Source organism: Magnolia sinica, chromosome 16 (genome assembly GCF_029962835.1).
Source record: "Magnolia sinica isolate HGM2019 chromosome 16, MsV1, whole genome shotgun sequence".
Taxonomy (NCBI): domain Eukaryota; kingdom Viridiplantae; phylum Streptophyta; class Magnoliopsida; order Magnoliales; family Magnoliaceae; genus Magnolia; species Magnolia sinica.
The window spans coordinates 64,517,445-64,540,231 of NC_080588.1; the positions used below are offsets into that span (position 1 = coordinate 64,517,445).

Consider the following 22,787-nt stretch of genomic DNA (forward strand, 5'->3'; position numbering starts at 1 on the left):
TCAAGATCAACTAGAATGTCCTTCTAAGTACTGGGTTCATCAGGACGGTATTCCTAATTATTCTTCTCGGTGAGTAGGAAGGGGTATTACTAGGCTGGGTTGGCCCGTTGGGCTTTCGAATTAGGCCCGTGTTGGGCTGGGCTTGGGCTCAAGGTTGAGTTCCAGCTTAACCTTTAAGCCTGCTTTTAAATTGAACCGGGCTTTGGCCAATACATCCCAAAGCTAGAAAGCCTATCCCGGCCCGTCTAGCTTTCAAATTTCATTAAAATTTTTTTAAAAGGAAATGACGTTGTTCTTCCCATAAGGTTGAGCTATGTGAGCCCCACAGTTGATAGATCATTTCGGAGCATTAATATAAAAGAAGTCAGATCACACCACATGAAGCAGTGGGTATTGAATTACTACGGTTGAAAACTTCTTAGGCTCACGGTGATGTTTATTTGCTGTCCAGCCTATTCATGAAGTCGTGAAAACCTTCATACAAGGAAAACATAATATATAAGATTAATCCAAAACTTCTTCCAAGAAGTTTTCAACAATAGGCATTCTACCTTCACGTGTATGTTCTACTTAAGCCTTCGATCTATTTCCTTTTTTTTTTCTTTTAATCTCTCTTTTTTTTTCATAAAAAAATTATGTCCTAAATTGATTTGTAAAAATAGATGTATGGTGTACATATAGATTATCGAGCCCTATCGAGCCTCGAAATTCGGGTACTTGAATAAGGTATTCGGGACCCGAATTCCAAAGTTCATGAGTTATAATATAATGATATTTATTACAATCCATGTGATTCAATTAAATTCAATAATTATTCAACGTCATCTAAAAGAAAATACAGCTAAAATGTTTATTAAATTCAACTCTCTTGATAGTTTTTCCTTTCTACATCGAAATTTGAACATAAACTAAACCTAAATAACAAAAATTGAATTGAATTCAAACTAAACCTAATTTTCTAGAAAATAAAACTAATAGTAGAGGCCCACCTGTTCGTCGTATTCCAGCTTTGTACCTGTGCATTTTTTAGTAGGATGAGCATAACAATCCAATATGGTCATTTCTTACCTAAAATTTAACATATTTAGATAATATCATTTTTTTTAACAATAGAGGAAAATAAAATACAGATAATGAATTTAAGCAACAAAAATGTGAAAATGCGATGCATGTGATAATTTCTATGAATTCTCATAACAATTATATCATTTCTTATAATACCGTACCCAAGTAGATGGTCACGTTACATTAACGCCCACGCACTGCTACCTTATGGTGATGGACTCATTTATACGTTAGCTAGTCAAACTATCGCTCCAGTTGTACCTCTGACGTATGTCCGCGCACACAATTATACTCATACGCCGTACATAAAGGAGATTCCAAATGATCCAGTAGGTTTTAGGGTCTTTTACCCAAGGGACACAATTGCGCTACTTGCTGGCTTTAGGGCCTATTTGTTTTTCAAAGAAATAGGAAATACCTGGAAAATAGTAATTATTACAATTTCACTGCGTTTGAAAATTCATAGGAATTTGTGCCTGTGAAATTGGTTCAAAAGATGTAATTTTAATTTTTGAACTGCAAGGTAATGCGATGATATATCCATTATGTTAGTCTGTTTTATTACAATATTTTGGAGCATGAGACAAAAAATGAAGCGGATCCAACACTCAAGTGGCCCACGCCAAAAGAAATAGTGGCCCTACAAAGTTTTTAATGATAAGTATTCGATTCCCTTTTTTGTATGACGTGATCCAATTGAGTACTGGATATGCCTCAATTTTTTACTCATGCTATGAATTCAACTGGAATAATGGATGAACGGTGAAGATAAGCGAAATGCATCATAGTGGGACCCACAAATATTTTGTAATATTCTTGGATTTCGTGTCAAAAAGTAAGTAGTCAAATTAGGTAAGTTGTAAATGTAGGGGGAAGTAATTATTACTTTTTTACACTGCATTTACCATTTCATCGAAAAATCAAACACGCCCTTAGGGTCTCTCACCCAAAGGACACGATTGCCCTACTTGCTAGCTATAAGGTCTTTACCCAAGGGACACGATCGCCCTGCTTACTGATATAATTATATTTTTTTCTCACAGTTAAATAATCAATAGAGAAGCATGAATGATATGAACAATTCTAAAATCAATAAAAATAAATAAATAATAATTTAATAAATCAAATTTCTACACTATAACGCAGGTTCTATATAAAGTGCATAAATTCGATGTTATTAAAATTTAGTTTCTGAAATTGTTGATTTCTTTAATAGTGCTGGAAAATTTACAAGAACTTCTAAAAATACTGAAATACCAATTTTTGTCTCAAATTTTGAAATTTGAATTTATTTACTTATTTACAATGTAAATAATTTATCTTATTTGAAATTTAAATTCTTATTTATTAATTTATAAAAGTTTAGTTATACCTTATATTTAAATTATTATTATTACTATTATTATTTTATTTTTATAACTTAAACTGAGTTTAAATTATAATAATAATTAGAAGTTTGAATTAATATCATATTAAATTTTGACTTAGTTAATTTAAGAAATCATACAAGTCAGAGTTCTTAATACTTACCAAATAATTAAAATTTTGAATTATAATTAATTATTTTTAAAGCCTTCAAAGTCACATTAAATTTATATTTACATTAATTTAATTCTTACAACAAAAATAATAATAATAATAATAAATTTTAATTCCCAATTAGTATAATTAATATTAATTATCAAACTCTAAATTTTTTATTTTATTTAACTGCTTACTAACAATTTAATTATAACCACTTTACTTTAAATTAAATTAACAAATCATTTTAATATTTGAAATTTCACTCAATCTAGATTAATTCAATTAAATTAATTATTACTTATGAAATTAAATACATATATTAAACAAGGTTTAAAATTTACAAATTAATTTAAGTTGTTAATTCTATTTTTTTAACTAAAAATAATTCTGAGTTAAATTCAACAATTCTGATATAAAATAATAAAATCTATCTACATATACTATATTACATCTGACTTAAAAATTCATAACTTAATTTGAACATATTCTATTTTTAATAATTTATTTTTATATAAATGAATTTTAAAATTTAGGAATAACTCATTTTAATTTTAATATTAATAGATATTTTTTATATATAGAATTTTTAAATTAAAATATAAACTTAAATAAATTTTTTATTTTATTCTGTAAATTTATTTTATTTATTTATATATAAATATAAATATATATATATATATATAATTTATTTCAACATTAAATATCAGAAATATATAAAATAGAAATTCATAAATGAGTATGATTTCTTATATAATAATCAACTGACAATAATATTCCTATCAAAATTTTGGAATAAATAAGCATAATAATTAAATGAAAATAATAAACCTCAAGATAAGATCACCTACTTTAAAAGTCTGATGATCCGGCCCCGCTTTAATCTCTCATAATCTACAAAGCTCTCTCTCTCTCCCCTTATTTATTTTTGATTGATTGTTTATTTCGTTTCTTTCTCTCTCTCGCGTAATGGAATGAAAGAGAGGGGATTATGGGACAATTTCATTTAGTGGGAGGGTTCGACGCCCATTATCATACAAAAAGGAAGGAAGAATGAAGAAAGTAGTTTAGTCGACGTGCGAAAGATACAATTATTATTATTATTTTATTATTTTTTTTTAAAGATGTGGTGGGTCCCACCAACGATAATATAAATCTACTCCGTCTATCATCTCGGCCTGGCCATGAGAAGATAAGCTAATCCAAAACTCAGGTGGGCCACACATAAGCGGACGGTAGGGTTAGTTCCCAAAAAAAAAAAAAGGATTGTTACATTATGGGGATACGTATTAGCTACTGTGGGCCCCACTATAATGTATGTGTTGTATTCACATACAAAGAATAATGAAGATCCAAAGCTTTAGGGCCTGTTTGGATTCGTGTATAAGGGTGTATTGTATTGTATTCGGCTACTGTTCATATATATGTTCGATCAATTTCAGAATACATTCAAATCAATATGTCATAAATCAATGTTTGGATAGGATGTATTGTTCGGGCAAGTATACAAATTCTTCCTCAGATCAATGTTTGGATACGACATATTAGGGCTGCTTTTGTATATACGTATAATATTGATAGCACTTGTAGTAGAGTGTAATTGAGAAATAGCTACGATGTTATTAGCCGCCAGGCCATTTTTCCTCATCATGGTCCCGATCCCGCCACTGCTGATGTGGCCGCCGACATCGACGGTGGGGCAGACCCCAGCCGAGAAGCCATGAGAGCCGCTCTTTTGCACAATCGTGTAGTAGAGTTTACCGAGTGTTGCTCCAGATTGGACCTATGCCGTGCTTTCTGCAAGATCAACGGTGATCGAGTGGAGATTGACGAGATCGAAGATGATGAACGGTTGATTGGGGAGAGAGAGGTAGGATAGCCCTTTGTAGTCTTGGCCCCCACTTTTGATTATGATGTCTAGGTCATGGGTTTTGGAGCAGATGATGGATGCTTGGATGTGGGATGCATTTGTGGGTGTGATGATGAAGAGAGGTTTTGGGGTTGTGAGGCTCAGGAATCTGAGGTTTTAGATGGAAGATTGGAGGGTTGAGATGTAGGAAGAGGTGTTTGGAGTGTAGATGAGTTGGGAAGCTGTGGAGGGAGTTGGAAAATGCGAGGAAAGGCATTGAAGGAAGTTATTTTGGATTGGGATTGAAACAGTAGAGGAAACTGAGAGAAAGAGGAGAGAGATCAGAGCAAGATATGATGAAGAGGTTGATAGGCCCATTTGTGATGGTTTGATTCTGATCGTTGATTGCTCAAGCTGTTACACATATGGCCGGAACAGCATGTCAGATTCCAGCTGCCAATTGTATCTTCAAAGAGATAGAAAACCTCCAAAGAGATAGTTACGATGTCGCGTGAGAATACAACACAATGAAGAGACTGCACTACATGATGCAGTGCCTTCTGAAAACACATTACCGCCATTTGAAAATTTTAATTTGCTGATGTATTCGTGCGCATGGTAACCCATGGATGTGAGCTCCAATCCAAATAATGTATAATGAAAAAAATCACCTTTGAAACAATACTATACAATCTGTACCGTCAATCCAAACAGGCCCTTAGTAGACCCACCACATAAAACATTGGGGAGAGTGATTCCCACAGTTGAAAGCTTTTTAACGCCCACCACGATGTTTATTTGAAATCTAAAATGTTAGCAAGTTTACATAGGCATGAAAGACGGAGAGCATAAGTTTCTGCTTGATTGAAAACTTTTATGGGCCTTAGAAGTTTTTAATGGTGGGCGTCACTCTCCCCGCTGTTTTCTGTGGTGTGGTGTACTGAAAATTTGGATTAGACTCATTTTTTTAGTTATTTTCCTAAAATGACCTCTCCAAATGGATGGACAGCGGGTATACAAAACATACATCATCACGGGGCCACAGAACTTAGTGACGTCACTTCAGTAGCGAGTCTCGCTGCTTAATAGCTAATCTGGTGGGTTCTGGTGGGATGGTAGTAGTACCGGTGGGATAGTACCCAATCCTCGAGCTGACGGTCGAACGCATTCAACGATGTACAGCGCTGAGGATACTAATACAATAGTTGAGGATTTCAGTTTGTACAGATAGGCAAATAGTGCAGTGATCGAAAACGTTGATATGATGGGATTCACTGCGGATGGCCCATGTAAATGAACGCCTATTTGAAAATCCTAGCCAAAGAATGCCTGCCGTTTTATAGGTTGAATGTGAATCGTCTCCGTCTTTATTTCGTAACCCTTCTTTGTTTGTAAAAATGCCAAAATAAATGATATTCGATCATCCATTATGGGGCCCATAATATGGACGGTTGGTATCCTTGTACAAACTAAAAACTGTATTTCACAATCACTCCGAGAATCTATTTTATGAGCCTAATTGCGCGTGGATTCGTAGGTATGCCCATATCTAGATTGTCCACTTGTCCAGTTTCCTTCATAGCCTGCCTTGGTAAAAATCATACTGATTGGATGATCAAAACCGTCCAATCATTAGCATGCGAAATTTGATAGACGAGATCGTTTGTATTTGCTGGATAACGCGAGTTGCGGATATTTAGAGATGTTCCGTGATATTTTCCATGTCGAAGGCGGGGATATGAGGCCATGAATCCTGCCAGTAGTCCCCGCTGGTTGGTGGTGGAAACACTCTATCGGCCCACTATGATGTATGTGTTTTATCCATGCCGTCGGTACATTTTGCCAGCTCATTTTAAGATATGAACCAGGACGAGAGGTATATCAAAATCTTAGGTGGGCCACACCGGAATAAAACCCACACATCACGATGACCACCCAGATCTCTTGGCCGTTCCCAGCTTGAGAGGGGGTCGGACGCGGAAGGGGATTTACTACGAAAGCCTTTACCATGAAGTTGGCATTGTGATGTTTGTTAGAAATTTATGAGTGGGATCATTTTAGTACATAAGGCCAAAGAATAAGCCTGATCCAATACTAAAGTATGACGAAAGCACGAGCATTAAACGTTGAAATATTCATGGGCCATAGAAGTTTGAATCATACTAATATTTGTATCTTCAGTTCATCATGATAGCACTGGTGTTACGAGCGGAATTAATGGCATATAAACATTACCATAGACCCTAACCACCTTTTTCTTTGACGAGGGCCACTTGAGTTTTGGATCCTGATCATTTTGGTATAAAATTCTAAAATGATCTCACAAAATGGATGGATATAAGAATTTCTCACAAAAGTCACAATGCCCCGGCCTAGGTTTAGAGTGCACAAACTTCTTGCAAAAGGCTTATGCAGTAAATTTGACTCCGCATAGGGATTAATTGCAAAAGGCTACATGTGAGACATTCATAAGTTTATTCGTTTTTTGAGATTATTTAAAAACTTATAATAGAAAATAGTCGGATCCAATGATCAAGTGGGTTAAAAATGTGACTAGTGAACAGTATGGATGTCAGGTAAACATCACATGACTAGGGAGGTTTCAATAGTAGAAATTTCCTAACCCACCTCTTCTCAAGGTGGCCCACTTTGAGTATTGGATTTTGCTAACTTTTGAGCTCAGGTTCGAAAATGATCTCAAAAAACGGATGAGCTGGGTGGATGACTAAAAAAACATGAACTGTGGACGACTAAAAAAACATCACGGTGGCCCACCTAGGTTTCGGGAACTTCGTGCGAAAGGCTTTCGCAGGAAATCCGCGTCTATCCGCGTTCACGAGGTGTGACGTTCGCCGGACTACAGTACCCGTATGTCGGACTTAAAAAGACAAAGATACCCTCAACCAAGTAGCCCGGAAGCCGCTATAAAAGAGGTCGGGATTAGGGCTCTTTCTCTCAGCAGCCGCGCTTCCGAACTGTGATTCTAAAACTAGGGTTTTTGAAGAGCGGAAGATGGGCCACACCAACGTCTGGAATTCTCATCCGAAGAGCTACGGCCCTGGATCACGCACCTGGTAACTACCTCTTTCTCTTCCCAGTATTTTCGTTAAAACCCATTGATCTATTACTCTAAAAACGAGAAACGATCACACACAGCCCTTTCTTTCCAGCTAACGTGTCACATTGTATGATATCTGGACCGTCCAAAAGGTGGCTCACACCATGATGATCGCCTCGTGCGAAAATCAGCCCTATCCACTCATCGGGCAAGGCACGACGCCAAAATCAATGGACGGCCAATGGTATGACCCAGATCTATAATTGCGTCCCACCGAATGAATGGATGGCTGCGATCTTCATGGTGGTGCTCACCTAACGGAAGGATTGGATTTCCTTCAACTGATAGTTTGCTTCTGGTCTTTTGGATTCATTGAAATTGGAAAGTGGAAAATTGATTTTCCTTGCCAATAATATTTCCAGGAGAATTAGTGGAAATGAAATATTATTTCTGCTGTTTGTTATTTAAAAGTTTTTGGGTGGAAATTCGTCTCAATTTCCATAAAAATTGGCCTCATCTACTCTCAAAGGGGATGTGTGCAATCATGTTCCAACGGTAATTTTTATTATTATCAGCTTTACTGGTTCATGTGTCCAGGTGAACCCTACCATGAATTTTCTGAAGCTTAAAAACTAATACTGATTTGATGGCGCTGATCATCCCATCACATTAACTTTTGGGTGGAAGAAATGAGGAGCTATGTGTGATTTGAAGATTAGGATTGTTGATTGGCTAACTGAATGGACCGGATTCTAGGACATCCCTATCATATGTGGCAATCACCACAAGTGTCATCTTCCAATTGTACACGTGTCATGCATCTATGCCAATCAAGGCGGAACATAATATTGATTGAAAATCAAACTGATCGCCTGGGCATATTATTATATGAGTGGCTGTCAAATTGCCGGATAGGTAGATATGTTTGGTGGACTGGTATTAATGGCCCATATCAGATGGTTAGAATTGTTCCTTTGGTATGATTTCAAGCTATGGACCACTGCGTGTGACCCATGATTTGGATGGTTTTGATTGACTTGCATGCATTTCATGGATACGGTACATGAGTTGGCACTGTTTAGTGAGTGGCAGTTATTTTTACACCATAGTCAGTCCCCCTTTATGGGTACAAGAAAACTGAATTTACTAATTTCTTCATGGGATCAAACAAAATTTGTTAAGTTATTTCACATTTTTTACCACAAGCTCATTCATTTAAACTTGATTTTGTAAATGCTATTGCTAAAATTTAAGGATAGTGTTGTAAAACCTCGACCAAAACCACCCACCAAAAAAATGACTCGATTTGCAAAAGGAAATATTTGAACTTATGCTCAACAGGTCCATCTGCCTGGGTCATGTGGTTTGTCTGGTATAACCATCTGGCCAACTGGTCCAATGTTTATTTATTCATTTATCGACATCATGGTGTTGTCATATGTTAGGCTGGCAGTTGGACTAGTTTGTTCGGAGCTGCATGAAAATTAGTTGGGGTCTGCCCGGGGTTAGACCATAAGTTAGTACTGAGGAATTATTTCTAAACCAACACAGTAAAACACAAAAACCATTATCAGCATGTCCAAGACTACTGAAATGAAAGAAAGTAATGAAACTACTTACATGTTATAAGGTCTTGGTTATTGAAATCTATGATTTAGGTAAAAGAAGCTGACGGTAAAGTTTTCCTTTTCCTTTTCTTTTTTTGAATGGCAATGGAAACTTCATTGAAAGCCAAACAAAAGTAGAACAACACAAAACAAAAGGGGAAGTTGTTGATAAGCTTTTAACCACCTGTAGAAGGGAATGTAAAGTCAATGGTGTATTGTCAACAAATCACAAAATACCCTTTGGTCATTGTTTAATTCTTTAAATGGATCTCTTCTTTAAGTTGTCTGATGAAAGTAAACTCTATTGAATTCATTAGGAAAAAAAAAAATCAAAAGCTGCAATGTGACTCATATTAGCTGACTATTCTCTTGCCAAATCATTAATTCCAAAGAGTGAATTCGTCAGGGTTCTGTAGTCTGTAGCTTTTCAGTGTCCCTTATTCTCTCTGGACCTGTTTGGGTTCGTGCAAAGCACGGGGAAGGAAAAAATGTTTCTTGGGAAACCTTATTTGCAGGAGATTGCTGGAAAGGAAATGTTGTTTTCCCTGCTTGTTTTTAAATAAGATTTTCCTAGAAATTTGGGCCTGGTTCCAAACTTATTGTTCGGCAAACAAACAATTTTGTTGGGAAAATTTTCTTGGTAGTTACTGGCATGTGCTGGATTAACATGTGACTCATATGGGACACTTGAAGATGGATGATGGCACATGTGGGTGCCTAAGCTTAATTGTGTCACACATATGGGGTGCTTGAAGTTGTATGGTGTCACATGCGGCACACGTGACACATTAGCACATTGGACACATGTTGACACTTGAAGTTGGATGGTGGCACATGTGCACATTGACACATGTGGCACATTGTCACATATAGTGCATATGGAGCAATTGAAGACGGAAAATGGTACATGTGGCACAATTGCACCTGTGGGTGCAAGCAAGGATGGATGGTAGCATGTGTGGTATAAATGGCACATATGCAGTCACAATAGAAGATGGGCAATGGAATGTTGGCACACGCGGCACATGTCAGGTGCTGTGTACATGTGGAGCCCAAGTGAAGATGGTGGCACATGTGGCATGGTGGCACGTGTGTGGTACAATAGAAGATGCACTGCGTGACACATGTGAGACAATTACAGTTGGATGATCTCATGTGTATAACTATGAGAAATTCATTTTCCTTCGATTGTGGGACAATGGCTTTCTTAAGGGGGTGGTAGGAAAATAATTTTGTTGATTTTCCAAAAAAATGAGGAAGTCAGAAATGGTGTTTACCACAAAGAATGGCCTCACAAACCATGAAAAGTTAGTCTTGTAGGCCTCACAAACCATGAAAAGTTAGTCTTGTAGGAAATTGTGTTTCCTTTCCATGAATCCAAGTAGGCCCTAAAATTCCTTTCATTTTTCTTTTGCTTAATGAGAATGACTATCAACAAATGGGGGTGATGTTGGCATCTTGGTCAAATCACGCTTAAGTAGGAAGCTTGAGAAAAGAGAATGATGGTTTGGGGCCTTTGCAAAAAGAAGGAAGAAAGATCCTCAAGCCTCACCTTTGTTCCTTTTGCTGGCAGTTTCTTGAATAGTTGATAGTCTGTAATTTCATTTATCACTTTTTTATTATCATGTGAACAACGTAAAGTTAATTCATGGTTTCTAGCTTTTCATTTTTTCCTAAGACCTTTTGTTTCTTCCAGCCGAGTTTGCGGAAACCCACATGGGTTGATCAGGAAGTATGGGCTTATGTGCTGCAGGCAGTGTTTCCGCAGCAACGCCAAGGAGATTGGCTTCATCAAGGTAACTCACTATGCTTAAAGTTGTTTGATAGTTTTGAACTTTGTACGGTTTTCATTCACCGGCTGAACTTGTAGACGGGGTGGTCAAATATATGCTTTGCTGTTTGAAATATTAATATAGACTGATAGAACCAGGTTTGATGTATTGTTTCGGTGTTCCAATACCTTATAACATTCAAAAGAAAAAGAAGAAAAAAAAAGACGTCTTATACATAGTCCATCACAATAAATCTCTATTTGTGGAAACATGATTCAATTCATAGAGCCAACCTCAAATGGCTGGGACAAGGCAATAAGGCTATGACAGTGAAATGTCATCTCATAGATATGTGGCTGCTGTAATCTCTTTGCAGTCATGTATGATTCTCTTTCTTCTTTGAACCTTCTAATTTGGATTCATGACTACAAAATAGCTGCAGGTTACATTGGAGGTTCCTCTGTGAATTAGGAAGCCCTCCTTGAGGCCCCTACCTCTCCAGTTTCTCTCATAATACTTTATTTTTTATCAACATTTCTCTTATAATACTGCCCAATTTCCTTCTCTACCCTCCCTCTATAGATGCTTAATGTGCCTCAACATCTGATGGGATTTCCAGCACCTGTTGACAGATTTAGATGGCTCTCAAATGCATATGCAGTCTTGCAGTTTCTGTTTGCCATATGTTTTCATCTTTACTGGTTTTTCTTTTAACTGTCAGAATGGAATGATGGGGAATGTCGACTATGTATTTCCAATGCAAGGATGCACCGTCTTGGCTACATAGATTCATTGGACCCCTATCAAAAAGCAACCCACCGGTGAATATTTTGTGTGATTGGATGTAACTCCAAATCTGAACATGTGCTTTTTCAGTGGTACCAATCTGCTATGTGGTTGGGGTGGTAGCTATAAAACAGGAACTGCACATGTGACTGTTCTTCTCCCATCGATGATTTGAGCAGATTGCATCTATCTGCTCCCAAATGCGGCGGTGCTAAACTGACATGGCAAACAACAGAGCATCTAACAGCTGCTTTTTTGGCTTTTTGCAGTACCGCTAAGAAGACAAGTACTGGGTAGACGATTTTGGTAGATGGAATCCAATGGAGGCAGAAAAGGCAAATATTTTTGAGTATCTGTTTAGTTGGGACTTGTTTTCTACAACATGCTTAAAAACTATCTGGGTGGGGTTGTTTGCATACCCCAAACATGCAGGAACTTGCATACTTATCTGAGGATCTTATAGGTTGCTTTCTCTAAATATTTAATGATGCCTCTTCTAATTTAGAAACTCCGTGGTTATCCATGTTCATCTGCTGAACTTGTTTTGATCTCACAAATAAGCCATTGGAAGTGGCCTTAAACTGTGGTCGCCAAGAATCTGCAAGGGAACCTCCAAATCTGCACCTGCTAAAGGTGTTTGTTATACGCATCTGCAACCATTCCAGCATGCGTTTTCAGATGGGTCCCCCTTTTCATGTGCTCTGGCCCCAGATTTTGCCTATGCTTGCAGGTTAGCTATGCTTAATCTTAATCATGGTGTTGTGGCCAACCCTTTTCAACAACAATCAATTAAAACTTGTGAGAATGTGAGAGTACTGAGGAGTGAAATGGCCTGATTAAAGGATATGATAGTGCAAACCATCTGATGAACAGTCTGGGTCTGGCCATTGACACATGTTGCTGATGGGCTAGGTAGGTGGTCTTTTTGTCCATGTGAATGCTTCACCATAGTTATGCCCAAACCAAGCATTTTGGGAGATGTTAGTGGGTTGCTTGACTTGTGAAAAGGCATGTTTTTGTTTTGTCGTGGAAAAGCTGAAATGGCATTTGGTTGTGCTAGTTTGTGGGCCCAGAGATTTATTTTTACTTGATGGTGTCCTCGGGAGCGGATTAGGATGTGGTGAGGCCCTTACTGTGGGGCCCACATAAAAAATGAAGCAGATCCAATTATCAGGAGGACTATACCATAGGAAACAGTGGTGATTTGCTTGATAAGGACACATAAGCCTGGATGGAAGGAAATAGCAAATATCAGCTTGATCCAAAACTTTTGTGGCCCATTTATCGTCAATCACCACTGTTTCCTATGGTATGGTCCACCTGATAATTAGATCTGCTTCATTTTTTGGATAATGCCCCAAAATGATCTGGAAAAATGGATGGAAAGCATGGATACAGAACATACGTCAAGGTGGGCCCTAGCGTCAGTGCTGCACCGTCTTGTGCTAGTCCGAGGTATTACCTATCCCTACTGTTTCGGGTGCTAAGGTCCTCCTGGAAATTTAGATCTGCCTAGCTCTTAGATACACGTCTTAAAGGAGCTGTTGGAACTAATGGCATGGAGTAGATGTGGCATAGGGCATCACATGGGGTCTCCACGGCTTTTTGTTGCACGGGGCTTCCTAAGAGGCTTCAAGAGAAGGAAGAAAAGGCTAAAAAAAGTTGTTTTCCACACCCATATTGACTTCTTGATGTCAAGAAAGAGTTTGGCCTTTCTGGCAACCCTCTAGATTGCAAAATGTTCCACATTCAACCTACATGTGAGCTCACTGGATGAAGGGGTTTGGTTGAATCCAAGACTATTGGTATAGCCAATTAGGTTGGTTGAATAGGCATCATCTTGATAGGGATTAGGAATAGAGCCCGGCTAACAAACTATGGGGTCATACTGGGCAGTGTGGATTTAAAATCCTGTGGAATCATATAGATTTTGAAACCGGTGAAATTGAGAGGATTTTGCAAATCAGACGAGTTGGGAATGCCAAAAGGGCTCTTTGGAGGTATTTTGAAGGAATCAAAATCTAAAAAAACCTTCAAAATTCTTGCTACCGAGGATCCCACATAATCCACGCTGCTGCCAAACAACTCTTACAAAGTGGCAATAGTCAAATGTTGAAATCTTTAATAGGGTGACATAGTCAAACTTCTCATCTCCATCTGATTCGGGTCCAACGGTGATAGGAAGTTGATTCCCCCAATACAGCCTACCATCAGACCATTTATTTATGGAAAGCTAACGGAACCAGGGGGATTGAACCCTGGATCACTTACACTAACTACATTGTCTCTACCCACAGTGAAGAGAACTGGCCCTTCATTATTGTGAGAAACTCACTCTCCACATAATTTCACCACTCTAGACAACTTCCATTTGTGCCAGGCATTCTCTATTTGCATTTGATTTGATCTGAGCACTAAGGACAACAATCCAAGTAGAAATCACCTTTGGTTACAAGAACAGTTCAATCCCTCCCATTTAAAACAGTCAGTTTAGAAACTGAGGCACAAATAAAAATAGAAACAAAAATAAACAACAATGTAGAGATAAAATGGAGAGCAGTGCAAGGAGAATTGCAATAGACTTGACAATCCAGGAAGATTACCTGGAAAAGGAACATGATATTTGGATCCTGTGTGTGGAGATGATTAAAAATTTAAGGCAACCGTGCAAGAGAAATGAGAAGGACATTCATGTGAAGGCAGATTAAGGGGAAGATTAGCACACACAAGTGCCAATAATGGCCATTCACTTAGACAGGGTCGCCAAAAATCACACTGGTACACTCAGGCGCGGTGCAAACCTGTATGAGGACAATGGGTTGCTCAGGAGGAGCAAAAGGCATGGTCCACCTGATGAGTGGACTGGCTTTATTTTTTTTTATTTTAGCCAGGGCATATTCAAGACAGTTCCCACCTGATGAATGGCTCCATTCTTGCATTTCTCAATCAGCATTCACTCTCAAATCTCATTGGCATTTCTCATCAAGCAAGCGTATTAACAGAAAGATAAAAAAAGGTTCTTTGTTATTGGACAAGCTTGTGTACATGATAAAGAAGCTTAGAAAGAGGTATGCCATGCCAGAAATAATTACAGCAGCAGCTACAATACCTCTCTCAGCTGCAAGCACAGATCATACAAGTGTTTGTACATGGAATTCAAGGCATATATGGGTAAAACCCTCTTTTGGGATTTAGAAGGTCAGCACGCTATTTGCAAGTCAAAAGTGCCTGCCACCGCACCTTCAGCTGTTGTTCACAGGACGTCTTTTTTACTTGCCTTGAACCAGGCTTAGGAGGAAGTCTGTAAATATGTGCTCGTATTCCGGCATCTTCCCATACTCTGAAATAGTTTAAGAAGGCTCTTTCAGAACCAAACAGAATGTGTGTATGAGTCCACACAATGCATGCGTACAAGTGAGACAGATGAGATAATGTGGACCCCAACTTTTCCTGCGAGAACAGTAAAAAATCAATGTAATGATAGTGCAGTAAAAAAGTGGGATTGTCTATACAGATGAGTGGATTATGTGAGCTGCTATTTACATTCATCACTCATCATCTTTTGTACACAAGTGTCCAGATATGAGATTGACAATCTCTATTCAATGAAATATTTCCAACCCATTCTTCTTCTTCTGGGATAAGTACTACAAGAATTACCATAACAGTTGGATAAGTTCAAATCAGCCACATCCTGGAGTATCAATTGGCGGTTGTGCACATGCTGTATAGCATCTGGTGGGTCAAAGACTGGACTGTAACTTACAGGATGCTTTAGCCTCTAATCTTTTGAAACATAAAAAGAAGAAAAAGAACATTACAGATGCACTGATATTTCAGTTTTAATAGGAAAATAAATAAATAAATTTAAGCGATAGATGATTAAGGGGAGGTGAAATTTCAGCTCCCTCAGGTTGGCCGATCTTGACCTAACCAACATCCAGTCAGCCCACGATTCACGCCAAAGATCGTGGAAACCAGCTCCAAATGGTTCTCCTCAATATCCTAGCTGAAGATCCAGGGGAATTTGTCGCGCGTAAACTCAGAATCCTGTTAGGATTCTATCCCCGCCAAAGTAGGGATGAACGCCCTATACGCCATTGCCTTTTCTTGCCTATAAATGAGAACATCTCCAAAAGTGAGAAGCACAATCTCTAGCCCTAAACCTTTGACACTCAACTAGACCCAAATTCCTGACTTAGGCATAAGAGGGTCCCCGACATGAGCCAAGGTCTTCTTTATTTGTTCTTTGTGCATGTTCATGAGCCAAGGAAGGCTAACCAGATTTCTGCATCAACAGAGCCCGAGAGTAAGAATGTTCTTGACACAGAAGAATAACTATAACATAAATATTAATAATCTAATACTTAGATCTTTGGGTGCCGGCAACATACGCTAGAGGAATCTAAACCATAAGATGTTCATTCAAGAAGACCCAGGCATGAAAGGAGCATGCTTGAATGGCTAGAGTGACAAAGGCTTGAGGACTTCTTGAAACTTCCCTGAGTTAATTCAAAGACATGAAATTTCAAGGTCTGCTAGAGATGACAACCACACTTGCTAACATCGATGCTTATAGACTTCCATTTTTCATTTTCTTTAATTGAAGCTACTTACTAGACTTTCTGAGATAAGCCTAAGAAGTTCAATGATCCTGAGAAGGAAATGAATTTCTTAAGTTGTCAAGAACCAATAACGCTACCGATGAATAATAAATGTCCTCTTGGACCCAATGGCATGCTGCAATTGAAGGCATGCATTCATACTCTCATGGAACTCTAGGGAATTATGATATAGCTTCATATGACCTCATGAGAAAAAGACAAACCGGGGTATGCACAGACAGAAAAAATGCTATTTTACAAGTCAATCGGCTTGTGAAATAGGATAGCACAGGTCATTAGAGGTTGCATTTGGTAGCATTTCTATGAGACACACTTGTAAGAATTCACATCACCACTTGAGTCTTGGATCCTTATCACTTTTGATCTCAAGTCCTAAAATGAGCTTAAAAAGCAGATGGACGGGGTGGATTTGTCAAAAACATCGCGGTGGGCCGAAGTGCAGGAACTTCGTGGGAAAGGCTTTCTCCTGCAAAAGCCACTCGTAGGAATTTCCTGCGCAAGTTTTTGGAAAATATTCTTCGTTCATTCGTTTGGCGAGATCATTATAAAAAAAACTTCGTTTGGCGAGGTGGATCGAAAGCTAAAGTAGGCCACACGAGAGGGAAAATTTTGAAAAGAAATACATACCGTTGAAACCTTCCCGGGATCCACCTTGATGTTTATATGCCATCCAAACCGTTTATAAGGTGATTAATGCAGGGATGAAGGGAAAATACAAAAAATTTAGCCTGAAACAAAGCTTTTATGGTCCTAAGAATGTTTCAACGGTTCTCACTGAATCCCTACTATTTCCTCTCGTGTGGCCCACTTGAGTCTTGGATCCACCTCGTTTTTTGTTTCTTGTCCTAAAATTAGCTTGCAAAACGGATGAAAGGAATATATTTCCCAAAAACATGGTGGTGGGCCCCACCCAGCATCCTTGTGGATGAACTTCCTGCGAAAGGCTTTCGCAGGAAGACCGCGTCAATCACCGTTCACGAGGTGCGACGTTCCCCGGACTAAAATGGAAACGGATTCACTGCTCCTCTGCCACCAGCCGGTCGGTGCTCTGTGGGCTCCACTATGATGTATGTGTTTCATCCATGCCGCCTATCTATTTTTATAGATCATTTTAGGCATGAGACAAAAAATTATATATATTCCAATCTCTAGTCGACCACATTACAGGAAAAAGTGTTGAATGAGTGTCGACCATTAAAAAATTTTTGAGGGCCAAAAAAGTTTTGGATCAAGCTTATATTTGGTTTTTTTCCCTTCATATGGGTCTGTATGACCTGATTGGATGTCAAATAGACAGTACATTGGGCCTTAGGATGATTTTAATGGTGGATATCCAATCGCTATTATTTTCCTATGGTGTGTTCCATCTGAGATTTATACCCATTAAAATTTGGGATCAAGCCTTAAAATGATCTGTAAAAATGAATGAACGGAATGGATGAAACACATAAATCATGGAGGGGCCACATAGAACCAACCACCAGCCACCGGGCTGATGGCAGGGGAGAAGCCAATCCATTTCCGACTAAAATACCCCTATGTCTGACTTAAATAACAAATATACCCTCATCCAAGGAACCCGGAAGCCGCTATAAAATAGGTCGGGATCAGGGCTCTTTCTCAGCAGCCGCACTTCCGAACCACGATTCCAAAACTAGGGTTTTTGAGGAGAGGAAGATGGGCCACACGAACGTCTGGAATTCTCATCCGAAGAACTACGGCCCTGGATCACGCACCTGGTAACTACCTCTTTCTCTTCCCAGTATTTTCGTCAAAACCCATCGATCTATTACTCTAAAAAACGAGAAACGATGACACACAGCCCTTTCTTTCCAGCCAACGTGTCATATCTGTAGGATATCTGGACCGTAAAAGGTGGCCCACACCACGATGATCGCCTGGTGCGAAAATCAGCACTATCCACCCATCTGGCAAGGCACGACGCCAAAATCAATGGACGGCCGATGGTATGACCCAAATCTATAAATGTGTCCCACCGAATGAATGGATGGCTGCGATGTTCATGGTGGTGCTCACCTAACGCAAGGATTGGATTTCCTTCAATGGATAGTTTACTTCTGGGCTTTTAGATTCATTGAAATTGGAAAGTGGAAAATTGATTTTCCTTGCCAATAATATTTCCAGGAGAATTAGTGGAAATGAAATATTATTTCTGCTGTTTGTTATTTAAAAGTTTTTTGGTGGAAATTCGTCTCAATTTTCATGAAGATTGGCCTCATCTACTCTCAAAGGGGATGTATACAATCATTTTCCAATGGGAATTTTTATTATTATCAGCTTTAATGGTTCATGTGCCCTGGTGGACCGCAGCATGAATTTTCTGAAGTTGAAAACTAATACTGATTTGACAGCACTGATCATCCTATCGCATTAACTTTTGGGTGGAAGAAAATGAGCATCTATGTGTGATTTGAAGGTTAGGATTGTTGATTGGCCAACTGAATAGACCCGGATTCTAGGACAGCCCTATCATATGTGCCAATCACCACAAGTGTCATCTTCCAATTGTACACGTGTCATGCATCTATGCCAATCAAGGCTGAGCATTATGTTGATTGAAAATCTTACTGATCGCCCGGGCATAATATTATACGAGTGGCTGTCAAATTGATGGATGGGTAGATATGTTTGGTGGTCTGGTATTAATGGCCCATATCAGATGGTTAGAATCCTTCGGTGTGATTTCAAGCCATGCACCACCGCATGTGACCCATGATTTGGATGGTCTTGATTGACTTGCATGCATTTCATGGATATGGTACATGAGTAGGCACTGTTAAGTGAGTCACAGTTATTTTTACACTATAGTCAGTCCCCTTTATGGGTACAAGAAAACTGAATTTACTAATTTCTTCATTGGATCAAGCGAATTTTCTAAGTTATTTCACATTTTTTACTACTTGCTTATTCATTTAAACCTGATTTTGTAAACTCCATTACTAAATTGTAAGGATTTGTGTTGTAAAACCTCGACCAAAACCACCCACCCAAATGGGTTGGGTCACTGGGTGACTCGATTTGCAAAAGGAAACATTTGAACTTGTGTTCAACAGGTCCATCTGTCTGGGTCATGTGGTTCGTCTGGTCTAACCATCTGGTCAACTGGTCCAATGTTTATTTATGCGTTTAATTCATTTATTGACATCATGGTGATGTCATATGTTAGGCTGGCAGTTGGACTAGTTTGTTTGGTGCCGCAGGAAAATTAGTTGGGGTCTGCCCGGGGCTTTAGACCATAAGTACTGAGGAATTATTTCTAAACCAACATAGTAAAACACCAAAAGCATTATCATCATGTCCTAGACTACTGAAATGAAAGAAAGTTATGAAACTACTTACATGGTATAAGGTCTTGGTTATTGAAATCTATGATTTAGGTAAAAGAAGCTGGCAGTAAGGTTTTTCTTCTCTTTTTTTGAATGGCAATGGAAACTTGATTGAAAGCCAAACAAAAGTGGAACAACAGAAAACAAAAATGGAAGTTGTCGATAAGCTTTTAACCACCTGCATAAGGGAATGTATAATCAACAGTGTATTGTCAGCAAATCACAAAATATCCTTTGGTCATGGTTTAATTGTTTAAATGGATCTCTTCTTTAAGTTGTCTGATGAAAGTAGACTCTATTGAATTCATCAGAAAAAAAAATAAATCAAAAGCTGCAATGTGACTCATATTAGCTAACTATTCTCTTACCGAATCATTAATTCCAAAGAGTGAATTCCTCAGGCTTCTTAGGCTGTAGCTTTCCAGTGTTCCTTATTCTCTCTGGACCTGTTTGGATTCGCGGAAAGCGTGGGAAAGGTAAAAATGTTTCTTGGGAAACCTTATTTGCAGGAAATTGCTGGAAAGGAAACCTTGTTTTCCCTGCTTGTTTTTAAATAAGATTTTCCTAGAATTTTGGGCCTGGTTCCAAACTTATTGTTCGGCAAAACAAACAATTTTGCAAGGAAATTTTTCTTGATAGTTACTGGCATGTGCTGGATTAACATGTGAGTCATATGGGATACTTGAAGATGAATGATGGCACATGCGGGTGCTTAAGCTTAATTGTGTCACACATATGGGGTGCTTGAAGTTGTGTGGTGTCACATGCGGCACAATTAACACATTAGCACATTGGACAGATGTTGGCACTTGAAGTTAAATAGCGGCACATGTGCACACAGGCACATTGGTGCATGTGGCACGTTATCACATATAGTGCATATGGAGCAGTTGAAGACGGACAATGGCACATGGCACAATCGCACCTGCAGGTGCAAGCGAAGATGGATGGTAGCATGTTTGGTATAAACTGCACATATGCAGTCACAATAGAAGATGGACAATGGAATGTTGGCACACGTGGCACATATCAGGTGCCGTGTACATGTGGAGCCCAAGTGAAGATGGTGACAGATGTGGCATGGTGGCATGTGTGTGGTACAATAGAAGATGGACTGCGTGACACATGTGAAACAATTACAGATGGATGATCGCATGTGTTTAACTCTTGAGAATTTCATTTTCCTTCGATTGTGTGAAAATGTCTTTCTTAAGGGGAAGGTGGGAAAATAAATTTGTTGATTTTTCAATAAAAAGAGGAAGTCAGAAATGGTGTTTCCGACAAAGAAAGGCCTCACAAACAATGAAAAATTAGTTTCCTAAGAAATTGTGTTTCCTTTCCTTTCCATGAATCCAAGTAGGCCCTTAAATTCCTTCCATTTTTCTTTTGCTTAATGTACATCAACAAATGGGGTTGATTTTGCTCTCTTGGTAAAATCACGCATGAAGTAGGAAGCTTGAGAAAATAGAATGATGGTTTGGGGCTTTTGCAAAAAGAAGGGAGAAAGATCCTCAAGCCTCAGCTTTGTTCCTTTCTTTGGCAGTTTCTTGAATAGTTGATAGTCCGCAATTTCATTTATCACTTTTTTATTATCATGTGAACAAGGTAAAGTTAATTCATGGTTTCTAGCTTTTCATTTTTTTCCTGAGACCTTTTCTTTGTTCCAGCCGAGTTTGTGGAAACCCACATGGGTTGATCAGGAAGTATGGGCTTATGTGCTGCAGGCAGTGTTTCCGCAGCAACGCCAAGGAGATTGGCTTCATCAAGGTAACTCACTATGCTTAAAGTTGATTAACAGTTTTGAACTTCATACGGTTTTCATTCACCGGCTGAACTTGTAGACAGGGTGGTGACAAGATATCTATTACTTATGGTTGTTATTGTTGAAATGGAGTATCATGTAGTAACGTATCAAGGACCAACCAATATATGCTTTGCTGTTTGAAATATTAATATAGGCTGATAGAACTAGGTGTGATGTATTGTTTCGGTGTTCAAATACCTTATAACCATTCAAAAGAAAAATGAAAAAAAAGAAAAAAAAGAAAAAAAAAAGACATCTTATACATAGGCAATTACAACAAATCTTTGTTTGTGGAAACAGGATTCAATTCATAGATCCAACCTCAAATGGCTGGGATAAGTCAATAATAGGGCTATGACAGTGAAATGTCATCCTATAGATATGTGGCTGCAGTAATCTCTTTGCAGGCCTGTATGATTCTCTTTCTTCTTTGAAACCTTCTTGTTTGGATTCATGACTACAAGACATCTCCAGGTGACAATGGAGGTTCCTCTGTGAATTAGGAAGCCCTCCTTAACCTCTCCAGTTTCTCTCATAATACTTTCTTTTTATCAACATTTCTCTTATAATACTGCCCAATTTCCTTCTCTACCCTCCCCCTATAGATGCTAAGTGCGCCTCAACATCTGATGGGATTTCCAGCACCAGTTGGCAGATTTTGATGGCTCTCAAATACATATTCAGTCTTGCAAATTCTGTTTGCCATATGTTCTCATCTTTACTGGTTTTTCTTATAACTGTCAAAATGGCATGATGGGGAATGAGGAGACAGCCTTGGCTACATAGATTCATTGGACTCTCCCACCAGTGAATATTTTGTGTGATTGGATGTACCTCCAAATCTGAACTTGTGCTTTTTCAGTGGTACCAATCTGCTATGCGGTTGGGGTGGTAGCTGGAAAACAGGAACTGTATTAGGTTTGGTAAAGGCTTCTGTTTTTGCTCCACCAGAGGTCACATGTGACTGTTCTTCTCCCACCAAAGATTTGAGCAGATTGCATCTCATCTGTTCCCAAATGCGGCAGCGCAAAACTTACATCTCCAGCAACAGAGTGTCTAACAGCTGCTTTTTTGGCTTTTTGCAGTACCGCTGAGAAGACAAGTACTAGGTAGACGAGCATCCGATGGAGGCAGACAAGCAGATTTTGGTAGATGGCATCCAATGGAGGCAGAAAAGGCAAATATTATTATTTTTAGTGTCTGTTTAGTTGGGACTTGTTTTCTACAACATGCTTAAAAATCTCTGGGTGGGGTTGTTTGCTTACCCCATGCTTAAAAACTTGCATACTTATCTGAGGATCTTATAGGTTGCTTTCTCTAAATATTTTAATGATGCCTCTACTGATTTAGAAA

General features: G+C 38.6%; 2 protein-coding genes across 2 annotated transcripts; both read left to right on the forward strand.

Annotated features, from left to right (window-relative positions):
* Positions 1-7,345: 7,345 nt before the first annotated feature.
* On the forward strand, positions 7,346-12,166 carry LOC131229303 (small ribosomal subunit protein uS14z/uS14y/uS14x-like). Its single transcript, XM_058225212.1, has 3 exons — positions 7,346-7,509; positions 10,797-10,896; positions 11,928-12,166. Exons 1-3 carry the CDS (start codon positions 7,448-7,450, stop codon positions 11,934-11,936), a joined length of 171 nt encoding a protein of 56 aa, XP_058081195.1. The 5' UTR covers positions 7,346-7,447; the 3' UTR covers positions 11,937-12,166.
* Positions 12,167-17,874: 5,708 nt separating this feature from the next.
* Positions 17,875-22,787, forward strand: LOC131229388 (small ribosomal subunit protein uS14z/uS14y/uS14x-like). Its single transcript, XM_058225330.1, has 3 exons — positions 17,875-18,022; positions 21,298-21,397; positions 22,520-22,787. The coding sequence occupies exons 1-3, from the start codon at positions 17,961-17,963 to the stop codon at positions 22,526-22,528; spliced, it is 171 nt and encodes a 56-aa protein (XP_058081313.1). The 5' UTR covers positions 17,875-17,960; the 3' UTR covers positions 22,529-22,787.

Excerpts from the sequence above, each read along its gene's own strand:
- LOC131229303 (XM_058225212.1), top strand. The coding sequence starts at position 7,448 with ATGGGCCACACCAACGTCTGGAATTCTCATCCGAAGAGCTACGGCCCT. Across the intron at positions 7,510-10,796 it reads GGCCCTGGATCACGCACCTG|CCGAGTTTGCGGAAACCCAC; the intron begins GTAACTACCTCT and ends TGTTTCTTCCAG.
- LOC131229388 (XM_058225330.1), top strand. The coding sequence starts at position 17,961 with ATGGGCCACACGAACGTCTGGAATTCTCATCCGAAGAACTACGGCCCT. Across the intron at positions 18,023-21,297 it reads GGCCCTGGATCACGCACCTG|CCGAGTTTGTGGAAACCCAC; the intron begins GTAACTACCTCT and ends TCTTTGTTCCAG.